At 41.1% G+C, this 12,380-nt stretch overlaps 1 protein-coding gene across 2 annotated transcripts in view; it reads right to left on the reverse strand.

Moving 5' to 3' along the window:
* jarid2a (jumonji, AT rich interactive domain 2a) overlaps window positions 1-12,380 on the reverse strand; it is a 59,429-nt gene that overhangs the window by 37,301 nt on the left and 9,748 nt on the right. For both annotated transcript variants that reach the window (XM_053494916.1, XM_053494915.1), the window contains exons 2-3: window positions 8,029-8,152; window positions 70-202 (exon numbers count right to left, since the gene is read on the reverse strand). In XM_053494916.1, the coding sequence (XP_053350891.1) occupies window positions 70-202; window positions 8,029-8,152 (257 nt within the window). The remainder of the gene's footprint in view (window positions 1-69; window positions 203-8,028; window positions 8,153-12,380) is intronic.

Consider the following 12,380-nt stretch of genomic DNA (forward strand, 5'->3'; position numbering starts at 1 on the left):
GCTCGCCAGTTCTGTCGTGGCGCTGATTTAAAACACTGGAAATGACAGATTGAAGAGTATCGTACTCGCCTCTTTCTCACGGGTCCTCCTGAGAATTCGCTATCGGTCTGTGCCGAGCGTCGAGGCCTTTCCGGCTTGCACCCGCTCGCGAAAAGTCCCGTTTTCACTCCTGACCCATTGAGATGCCCGTTTACGAAGGAACCTGGGACAGAAAAAATAAAAAACCACAGCGTCAGATTAGAAACATTAACATGCAAATGTGACAGAGAAGCATTATTGTTAATACATCACAGATCTGAACACCGCCAGGGGGGGGAGGCTCTGCAGGGAGAAAGTGAAACGAGCCCTGCCAAGAGAACGCAAACAAGGTCCTGCATCCCTCTGCCCCGTCCATGTGTGATGTTACAGGAGGAGCAGCTGGGGACCTGCGCCGGTCTCCAGGATGGAAGCCTGTAATAGTCTTCATTCCTCCCTGCAGGTGGCTGTGGTGTGATTAGGAAATGAACTCGGCATTACATAAGAAATGAGAACTGACCAAATTAGGACAATATAACGCAACAACCGTGTACGTTTTGATGTTCACCAGCCCCCTCTAGTCTGGGTTCTTGGATGCTCCACTCACAAACCGCACCAACTCCGTCATGGTTTTCTACACTTTCTGGCCACAAGGTTGAAATGTTCTGCATTTTTTCGAATAGAGAAACATTCACTGGAATGAAAAAAAAAAGAAAGTTCTCAGAGTGTCTCGTTTGAAGAACTTAGCAGTGACTCAATGAGACGTGTTGGCTAACGTGCGATGGGAAAAGGTCTGGGATTTATCATGACCGTGTCAGTGGAATTGCTTCTTACACAGGACCTTTAAAACCCCAGCAATTTTCCTAGACCTCATATTACTTGCACCGGCACCATATAACTAACATGTCAGTGTCACTGCTGTGTTGGGAATTAATCACACACACACACACACACACGCCCAAACATAACATCTGCTCACTGGTGGTCCTGTGCTTATCCTATTCAGTGATGAGAGCGAGGCTGACAAACTGTGCGCGCCAACAGACGGGCTCTAGTCCGTAACCGTACCAAGAAAACAATCTATATTTCTCTCTGGCTGGTTTTAAAGAACTTACTTCTTAAGAAAATTCTCATAACAGTAAAAATGAAATCGAATTGAATTAAAGGGAATTGTGCACGCACTCTAGGAACGCATTCCGCTCATGCACTTTACAATTTCATAAAAGATATCAATACTGTAGAATCTGTAGTACCGTTCATTAGTCTGGGTTAATCACCAAAATTATTTACTCATCATATTCCGTTGTATCCTCCAACTCAGTCAATTATTTACCCGAGTCTCCAACAACAAGCGTGGACTTGAACACCTTTTAATTTCATTGAACTTTCAGGCTTGCAGCACAGAGATACACCAGGAACTGATTTATGATCACACTATCTGATATCACCCGAACGAGGGCGTGTTCCCTGTGGAGTCTGGTTCCTCTCAAGGTTTCTTTGTATTTCCCGCGTTGATACAGTAGCACAGGCATCCTCATTTTCTTACGAATCCCTTCAAGTCAATGACTTCAGAACCAAACCCAGACTTTTTATCTGCTTACTTGTAAAGTGGATCACCTGAGCAGCCATTTGTCCCATTACTTCTGATGGTTTAAAAAATAGGGGTGCTTTAATTATTACACCCTTCACCTGATGATGTAATGCAGAGAGATTAAACCTAATAGCCTGCAGTTGAGTTCTTCTTTGTACTGTATTTATTAGAGATGCTCCGATCAGCATTTTTGGGGCCGATCACCGATTCCCGATCACCAAGATCATGAGCTGCCGATTGCCGATCAGAGAATGGCAGCGGAATGGGAATCTTATCTATAATCTAGCAGAGTTTGCACCATTTGTAGGAATGAAAGTAACTCTAAATTAACTATATTGAAAATAAACTGTAGAAATAGGCTACTTCTCATTAGAAAATGAGAACTTAAGGCTACTATAGACCACCTTTCCCCAAATAAGGCAGAGTAACTTAAAATGATTCCAAACAAAGAGGGGTCAGGCAGACCAACACACATCAGATCAGCTTAATGGGATGTAGCCCCATTTATACACTGATTACATTTTATAATTGGCAGCAAAATGTAAAACTGGTTACACCAAAACTAGCTACTGCCACAAAGGACACAACTATGGCAAGTGTTTTTTTCTGTTATTATTATGCATATTCATAATGAATTGGGATTTTCAGTTGTATGGCGTGTTCTAAGATGCCTAATCATGTTAGTGGTGTTAAAATGCTGTTGCTTGCTTCCACCTCGAGGCATTTCATCACGACATACATTGCAAACGGCTAATTTTACGTCTTTATCGGACACTCTGGAAAACTTCCAGACAGGAGAACTCATGTTGCCACTGGTAAGCTCCGCTCTGCTGTTGTTTACCTGTGCCCCATGCATGCACGTGTGAAAAACGGGGTTCGCCGATCAAGCTATTTTTTTAGCCAATATCAGCCGATCATGATCGGCGGCCGATCAATCAGAGCATCACTAGTATTTATTATTATAGAATTATGTCATTATTCAACTCATTAGTTAACAGGATCCCAATTTAAAGGCTCAAATGTATTTGGACAAACTAAGAATCATAAATTAAATTGTCATTTTTTTTTTTTTTTATTGTCATTTTACTTGGTTTCCACTCTTGAGACTGTCTGACGTGTGGGACTCGTAGGCGTCTGGGACTCGTAGGCGTCTGGGACTCGTAGGCGTCTGGGACCCACCGGATGCTGGATTTCTTCTCCTGGTGATGCTCTGCCAGGCCTTTACTGCAGCTGTTTTCAATTTCTGCTTGCAGTAATGAGCATCTAAGCATTTGGCTGAACCTGAGCAGATAATGTCGTCCTTACAGCTTCAAACTTTGTCCAGCTGATTTGTCAGTTGATAAATACAAGGGAACGAGTTTCACCGGCAGCCGTACATACACACCCAGGGTGTGAGGTGGAGAGCTTCAGATCAAGAGCAGTTCCTTTACTCCTCCTCTTACAAGTGATTTGATTTATGTATATTTATCTCAGGATGCTGCTCCAGAACTGTATATGTATACTTCCTGGCTGCTTGATCTGGCCAAATGTTGTGAAGAAGTGGTTCTTCTGTTATCCACATACCTCTTGTGTCTTCCTAGACCTTTCCGTGTTCCTGAGCTCACCAGGACATTCGTTTTAAGAATTTATATATATATATATATATATATATATATATATATATATATATATATTTTTTTTTTTTTTTTTTTTTTTTTTTTTTTTTGAAGAATTTAGCAAATAACTGATCTGATCAGACAGACTTCATATTGAGAAGTGAAAGCAATGGAATGCTGCACTTGAAACTAACTCCACACCTTTTCATCTCCATGACTGTAAAAGACGTTATGAGGAAGTGACACGCCCGGCCGGGAAACAGCTGATCAGCCATGTGTCCCATTACTTTTAAATGGGAAACACATAATGCTAAAATTCCTACACAGCTCACCCTATCTGACTGTGTGCACACACCTTTATACACACACACACACACACAGTATGCAAATGTCTAGTAACACGGGTAAGGGCATTAATGGCAGATGTTATCCATGACGGAGCCAAAAATATGACAGAAATGTACTTTGATCACAAACCTGTCTGGTCACATACTGTATGCTAAAAGATTTTCAAAGCAGAATTTATGGCCTTTCTTTCCACTAATTAACATAATTGCTACAGTACATAACGTCAGGATGAACAGGAGACGACTGGCAATGGAATCCACGAACAATTACAAACTCACAGGTTTTTAATCTTTTTTTTTTTTTCTTCTCCAAAGCAAGCAGTCTACTTAGAGCGTATCAGCTGTGTGTATAGTCACTGATTAGCTGCATTTATTTTGTGATTGGATTTTTATTAAGCTTGCTATTATACAGAATAGAATATACAGAATATACAGCTCTTATTTGAAACATCATTACAAGAGCAGGCCAAAATAAAGTCAAATGAAAATATGTTAAAAACATGCTGAGTCGACCTTTACTCATTACGCATTTTCTGTTCTGACCTGGACTGGAAATACAGGAACTCACTTTTCTTTGATTATTCTTCACAGAACTTACTAGCACATACACTGATCAGCCATAACATTATGACCACCCGCCTAATATTGAGTAGGTCCCACTTTTGCCACCATACCAGTGATGTGTGTTCTGACATCACAACCGGCATTAACCTTTTCATCACCTTCATCAACAAGTGTCTCTTCTATTGGATCGGACTACACAGGTCAGCCTTTGCTCCCTCTGTGCATCAGGAAACCTTGCCCACCCATGACCCTGTCCACCAGTTCACTGGATTTCCTTCCCTGGATCACTTTTGCAGACCACATGAGCTGCAGTTCTGGAGTTGCTCTGACCCGGTCGTCTAGCCATAACAATTTATCGTTTATAAAAGTCACATAAATCCTTATGCATGCCTGTTTTCGTTTTCTGCTGCCAACACATCAACTTTAAGAAAAAATGTTCACTTCCTGCCTATATATATATCCCACCCACTTTCAGCTGCCTTTGTAACAAGATATCGAAAATGTAGCTACTGCGAGAAAGGGCCGAATCGTGACAGCTAAAAAACCGGGTCAGAGCAAGTCCAGAACTGCAGGTCTTGCGGGATGTTCCTGGTCTGCAGTGGTCAGGACGTACCAAAAGTGACCCAAGGAAGGAAAACCGGTGAACCGGCGACAGGGTCATGGGTGGGCAAGGCTCACTGAAGCACATGGGGAGTGAAGTCCGGACCGTGTAGTCCGATCCAATAGAAGCGAAAAGGTTAATGCTGGTTGTGATAGAAAGGAGTCAGAGAACATCACAAAGGTCATTAGTGTTTTGTCGGCAAAAGGGGGGACCTACTCAATATCAAGCGGGTGATCATGATGTTATGGCTGATCAGTTAGTCTACAGTGACATGAATGAAGTGTCATATTGAAGAATCATGTTTTTCCGCTTATTTCTTTGTCTTCCTCTTTTTTAGGACAAAGGCTCAACTTGTGTGCATCTCTTTTATTTTTGGCCGGTGTAGCTGACTCATGAATATGGCTTTGGCCATGATGACCCCTTTGTGACCTGGATTGTAACCAGTGGAATTGTCTAAATAAAGCCGCTCTGTTCTCACAGCCTCCCGACACTGACACATACGTACGGAGTTGGGGAAAAACTGTTAAAGAAGTGATGTAATGCAGTGAAAGCATAATAACCGATATGCACGCACGCTGCGTTGAGGAGAACAGCACACACAGCTGACTTCACTCGTTAAACCACAGCGACTCGGTGGGAGAACGTACTGTAACGCAGCCCAAGCACATGGAACCCACAAGAGAGAATAATTCAAGCTTAAACTTGCTCCACTTGCATACACTCAGCCCAATTAACAACAGAACGATAGAATGTTGAACAGAGCACCGAGAGGCTAGGAAAATACAGAATGAAGAGAGACGCCATTATGTCATGAGGGGGATCCACATGGAGTCGTCTTCTCCATCATCCACAGGGTTTTGATCTCTCTCAGCCACTGGACAGATGAAGTATGACAATATGTTATTCGTACTGTATGCTGTGGTCTGTACAGGCACCAGATCTTAACCCAACTGAACACAGACAGAACATTTTGAAGCGATGTGTCAGACGGCGCCCCGACACTGAATACAGTCCTGACAGCGAAGCACAGCGGTAGGAACGTAATGATGTGGGGCAGGAGTGAGTGCAAAAGGTGTTGGGGAGATGACATTTGTACAGTACATGGCACCACGAGCACCTGTGGATATGCCGGAATTATAGCCGGCAAGATGACTGCCGCTGTCCCGAAGCGTGGCAGAAGAGGAATATCCCTGCATGATAATAAGCAAGAGTGTCTAAATGAGAAAATTTGAAAACTATAATTACATTAATGGCATTTGGCAGACACCCGTCCCCAGAGTGACTTACACTTATTATTATTTCATTACTTATCTCAACTATTGAAGGTTAAGGGCCTTGATCAAGGGCCCCAACAACCAAGGGCATCTGAGAAGTGCTGGGCTTTGAACCTACAACCTTCTGATCAGCAGTTCAATGCTTTATTGACTGAGCTACCCCCGCTTACCCTGTAACCCAACCAAACCAAACTAATGTTGCCTGACTTGAATCCAATAAACAAAACTGGACTCGTTCTGGGTGAGGGTTCCAGTCCCAGCTGAAATTAGTATGTACTGTGGCATTTAATTCCTATGAAAATGCCAGTATTTTTAATATTGTGAATCGAAACTTTTTTTAATTTTACATAAGAGAGAACACCCTACTAATAATGCAATACTATCAACTGCAAGGTGATTTAATCTTAAACCCTTTACACTGCAGCATCTGACAGAAACCCTCACTTACATTCCTATCTCACTATGCACCCGAGCAGTTAAGGGTTGAGGGCCTTGCTCAAGGGCCCAACTGGGATGATGGCGGGATTTGAACCTGGGACCGGAACCACTGAGCTACTCCTGCCCCCATCCTGTGAGGTTTAAATAATCGTGCACACGTACTGCACACTGTGGTATACTGTATGGACAGGACATGATGGCTATGACGAAAATGTTAAACGGTTAATTGGACATGCTGGAAGTTGAACTAACTGCATATGACATGTGAACACGTAAACGAACACTCTCGGGCATGTGTGGAGCATGTGTGGCATGTGTTATAAGCTTCAGAAAAGCAGTTCAATGTGTTCGACATGTTGTTGATTTGGCGAGGCGTCTCTCTTTAATCACAAGAGATCAGTGTAAGAATAAATATAATCCGCTAAAAACAATCTGATCAGCTTTAATGTAATTAATGATATTATTAATTCAGGTTGAAGCCCACGTATGTGTCTGTCTGCAACAAAGACGAACCGATACATTTTTTTTTTTCCAATTAACTGTAATTTCACAAATTTTCGTTTGTTGCGACACCCTTATGTGGTGCTGGTTTCCACTAGTGATGGAAAGTTTGGTTCATTTTAGTGACTCGGTCCTTTGAATCTCGTTCATCAAAATGAGCGAATCTTTTTGTGTCATTTAGTTCATTTCGTTCTTTTGATCAGAAATAACAATTTTGGCTATAATTCCACTGATAGAAATATTACAATGCAGCTAAGGACATATTACAGAATGAGCAGCTCACCTTTCATATCTTCTGGTCCGAATCGTTCGTTCTTTTGAATCTATTGCACTGCATAGCGTCTATTGTAACTGTAATATTTTCATTACTGGAACTATAGCCAAGATTTGTGTATGTAGACTTGTTGGTGGGGGCGGGGGCTCTGGGGGAGGGGGGTCTGTTTTTTAAAAATGTAACATGTTAACATTTTATAGTAAATGACTCAAAAAAAGATTCGTTCATTTTGATGAACGAGATTCAAAGAACCGAGTTACTAAAATGATCCAAACTTCCCATCACTAGTTTCCACTGGATTGGTGACTAAATATTAGGAAATTGTACAAAATTTACCAAGTTCAAGGCAAGATTTAGAATCTACTGTCCTTTCATCTTATTACAATCAAAGGCAAAAAGAGGATATTTGTTTACCAGAAACGTTTATGTTTAGAAGTTGTACTTCTTTTATCGTTAGCCGAACACACTCCCTGTTCGGTTGAGTGCAGAAGTACTGCAAAAGTATTATTAAACTCTGTGGTACAGATCCGACAGGGTCCTTGAATGTATAAAAGGTAAAGCCATCATTGAAAGAGCGGGTTCTGTTCAAATGTACAGACCAAACCTTTCTTTTATTAATAAACAATACTTCATTACTTATGTGAGATGTACGACTAATAATCGAAAGGCCTGGAATATTTTCACAAACAATAATGCTGTAGGTTGTTGGCTCTTCAGGCAAAACAAACCGGTTAACCGGTTGTTATCAAGAGCAAGTCCCAGGAGCGAAGCTTTTATCTGGAGCAGGGTTTTGGTGTTAACAGAGGACAAGAAAGGAAGAATACTTACGCTTTATTATTCCTGTTCCATTATCAACGCGCCTCTTCTGAGCTCTCTTGAACTCTTTGAGCGAGAGATAGAGCACTCTGCGCACCACTCGCTCCTCTGACCAGGGAATCCCATCGTTATCATCCTGTAATGAAAAAAGAAAAAACATAGAAACAACATTAACTCCTTCAACTCCACGCTTCGATTCCGCTCTACACAGTTGTATCGCTAGCTGTACAGATCGCTCCAAGATAATATGCTTGAAAATAAAAAGCTGAATAACATCCTGCATTAAATAAAAAAATGCAACGAGTATCCAGCTAATTTAATAAAATGAAAGGTCCCATAGTGTACCATTTCCCTAACAGGTGAACATCAGTAATCCCCAGTCAGAAATCTCAGAAAAACACAATTATTTTCTCATACCTTAAACTCCATGTATTACACTTAATTTCCAAACGCACCGTTTTAGTGTCCACGTAAATGAGCTAGTGCTACGTAAACGAGCTAGTGCTAAGCCGCGGCCCACTAGAGAACAGCGAAGGCTCTACTCGCTTTTTATTTTTTTATTCACTTTACATTTACGCTATGAGCCACATTGTCCAATTCCGTTTTTTTTTTTTGTCAGATCGAATTTTTATGTCATGACGATTCACATCTGGCGAGCAGTTATTCAGCTGCACTTGCTGAAGTCCAGAAGAAAAAAAGAACGCCACACGCCTCGCTTTAGCTGTTTTATAGCAGCTGTTGCTAGCGCTGGCTGATGACGTGAGCATCCTACGCATGTGCAGAGGCACAACGGCATGACCAGGTATCGGATATATATCTGATCTAGTACCACGTGCAGAAGTGACTCAGATCTGATCAGACAAACATCAAATTAAAAAAAAAAAAAAAATGTATATATAAAATAATAATTTGAAAATTAAATTAGAGTAAAAAGAAAAATTCAAATTGCGTCACTTCCGAATGATGAGCAACAAGTCGGGAATCTTTTTAGGTGTGGTCATAACAGACTTGTTTAAGCCAAATAAAAAAAAAAGAAAAAGGACAAAAAAAAAACAGGGATTTTTTTTCTCAATTTTTTTTTTTTTTTTTGCTTCATGAACACCAAAGACCTTTCTGACTGTCTAAAAACTGAACTTTGCTTAATATGTCCCCTTTAACTGGTAAATCAAGTGCTGGTGCTTTAGGGATCATGGACCAACACAGAAAATAAGAAAATAAGAAACCAGATGTGAAGCATGGGGTAAAATTATGTTTCACGTATTAGCTGACACAATAGATATACTGAGACACATGACGGTGCTGAAAGTGACAAGGATTAATCCTTCTGTTTCCTCCCATAGTCCAAAGACATGCAGTTTAGGTTAACTGGTGTTTTTTTAATTACCAGTAGTGTGTGTGCATGTGTGGGGGGGGTCTGTATCCATCATTGGATCAGCCCTGCATTGGATTGGCACCATGTCCAGGGTGTACCCTGCCTTGTGCCCCAAGTCTCCAGGGATAACCCTGTACGGGATAAGCGTTATAGACGATAAATGAATGAACGAATAAATGATTAATAATAACAGAGAATAAGTTTAAACATGGTGTGATTCTGGTAAAGAGCATTATCCTGAGCTGGCGTATCTACCAATTGAAAGCCCAGGATCCAGCAGCGGTCAGACAAAAAAGCCCAGCAGAAGGTGAGAAGACAATCGAGAAATTGTGTGGTGGGAACGGAGGGCGGAGACGAGGGGGAGGCCAGTCATTTAGATGCCTTAAAGATGAGGACAAGAAGTTTATAATCTTAATGAGCCTTGATGAGAAGAAAGTGAAGATTTTAAGACTGGGGTCATGTGTTCATTAGGATGCAGAGAGGGTAATGAGGCCATTAGCAGCGTTCTGGACTTATTATTTAGTTTTGGTTTTAGTAAGCTTGAAGGAATGCCAAAGGTAATGGAATTAGAATAATCTAAATGAGAAGTGACCAAAGCCTGAAGAAGTAATTGAGTGGTGCTGTAGATAGAAAGTGAATGATGGAGTCTGGAGATAATGTACAGCTGAAGGTAGGCAGTGTACGTGATGGCTCTAAGGACAGGGCGAGGACACCGAGATGTTTTACAATGGAGGAAGAAAAAACTGTGCTCATAGCACATAGCATATCGTCAGGATCGTTGACAAAGGCACATAGAATTGTTCTGAATTTATGGAATTGAAAAAACCTAAGCGAAGGCTGAGATCATTTAGAAAACTCAGAAATCCAATCCAGAGTTCATTAATAACCTCCTGTGCATTGTCGTTCCTGATAACTGAGCGATAGCCTGGAGGGTTCAAGGAGGAGGTTGGAGTTCAGATGTAGTTGCTATGACAACATGTTCAAGAACTTAAAATGGAAGCGTGAAATTAGGACGGTGGAGTAAAAGGGAATGTTAATCCAGTGTCATGGGGCAAAGTGAAGTTTGCGAGGGATTACACCAATAACACGCTGATTTCCGGGGGGGATGAAGATGGATGAGGTGATGTTAAAAAAGATTGTGGTGGAGGTAAGAGCTCTCAAAGAGGAGAAAATAATCTTGGTCGTTTAATTTTTTTCCCCTAAACTCCAACATTTTAAAGTACAGTGGGTACGTCGGCATGCGAATCGCAAACTTTCACCTTAAGAACTGAAATTTTGCAAGAAAATTGCGATCGACTGAACTGAACGCCGGATAAGTTGTGCGTAAATTCAGGAACTTATTTGGGTTAGTGAAAAGCCAAGCGCAACAACTTTGTCTTTTTACCCTGGTTGTTTTTTTTTTTTGTTGTTGTTTAGATTTTTTTTTATTTAGTGGAGACATCGTACCATGGGTCCCAAGAACGTTATCAAGGACAGTAGAAAGAAGAAAAGGGAGCCACTGTCAGTTCTGTTTTTAAAGCAGCCAGTGCCAAGAGGAATCATAAATTAAGTTTAATGTTTATTTATTCTACATTTTCATGACTTCTCTAAGTGTTTTGATTGTGTTTATATGCAAAAAAATATTATAGTGTTGAAAATTGGTGATATTGGTAATAGTTTTGGTTGGCTGGAACGGATTAGCTGCGTTTACATTATTTCATATGGGAAAATGCATTTCGCAATATGGAATTTTGCATTAAGAGCTCGCTTTTGATTTGAAGAGACCTGAAATGTTAAACATGACAAAGCTATGGTCAAAGCAGAGAAAGAGAAGTGAAATGGGGGAGTGCAGTAACAGTGGCGTAGTGTGCGGCTTATGGACTGGGGTGGAGAACGTGCATGCTCAGAAATGTCTAAAGACTGCAGAAGCGGCAGGAAGTTAACAGCCAAAGGGCAAGAAGCAGAATTAAAATAGATATTGAAACCAGCAATAAGTAACACATTTGGAGATAGCCCAGAGATAGCTGCTAAATAAGCAGAGAGCAAACAGAACCACATTTGTGAGGACGGTAGGTAATAGAAAGAATGTTACAGACAGGAACACAAAAAAGTGTGATAAAAAGGTGCTACTCACTTATAACTTATTAAAAGTGTCACAGGTACCAGAGCATGGCTGGAATGCCTTGATTAAATGTACAACATCATTGGGTTGTTTTGAGGTCTCGTCAAGTATAAAATGTTCCCATAAGATTTATAAATATGGTAATTAATCAGACGTCTGGTCCTGAAGGAGTGATCTGAGAAGCATGATTAGGGTGTCCATATTAGCACCAGCTAGATGGTGCAGCATTTGCCACTCTAATGTTGGTGTTAAAGGAGAAAGGAGAGATCTCAATCCCACACATTTTTGCAGTTATTATTTTTGTATGTGCTTGCGTGTGATATTTTCTACCAAACACTTTATATTTAAACAACATTACCACTAAAAAGCATTAACAATGATTATTAATTATATACCAGGAAACTGGTGCAGGATCATGGCAACTCAAGGCTTACCCATGCCTGCGGGGACCAAATGCCAGACCATCTGGTCTGATCCCACAGGATAGCTATTAAAGCACACATTGTTAAAAAAAAAAAAAAGGTCAATGCTAACCATTATAGAATGCACCAGAACACCCAGTGCACCATAGCCCTCCACATACAGGCCCAGTATGACACCCAGTGCACAACATCCCAAGGTCACCGGCTTAGCCTACAAACTCCAGGGATTCCAATCAATGGGACACAGAGCGTCCTACCTATAAAGCACAGCACCCAGAGGATCTGCTCACAACGTCCTGGTAGTCAGACACCACAGCATACCCAAGGGGTCAGAGCGACCCAGGTGGAACAAGGGGAATCTACACTGGAATATTACTTACCTATCTAGACAGTACTGGACGTAATAGTTTACATTATTTTGTTATCTATTGTTATCAGTATATGTGCTTTAAATGCCCCCCCCCAAAAA

Source organism: Clarias gariepinus, chromosome 4 (genome assembly GCF_024256425.1).
Source record: "Clarias gariepinus isolate MV-2021 ecotype Netherlands chromosome 4, CGAR_prim_01v2, whole genome shotgun sequence".
Classification (NCBI taxonomy): Eukaryota; Metazoa; Chordata; class Actinopteri; order Siluriformes; family Clariidae; genus Clarias; species Clarias gariepinus.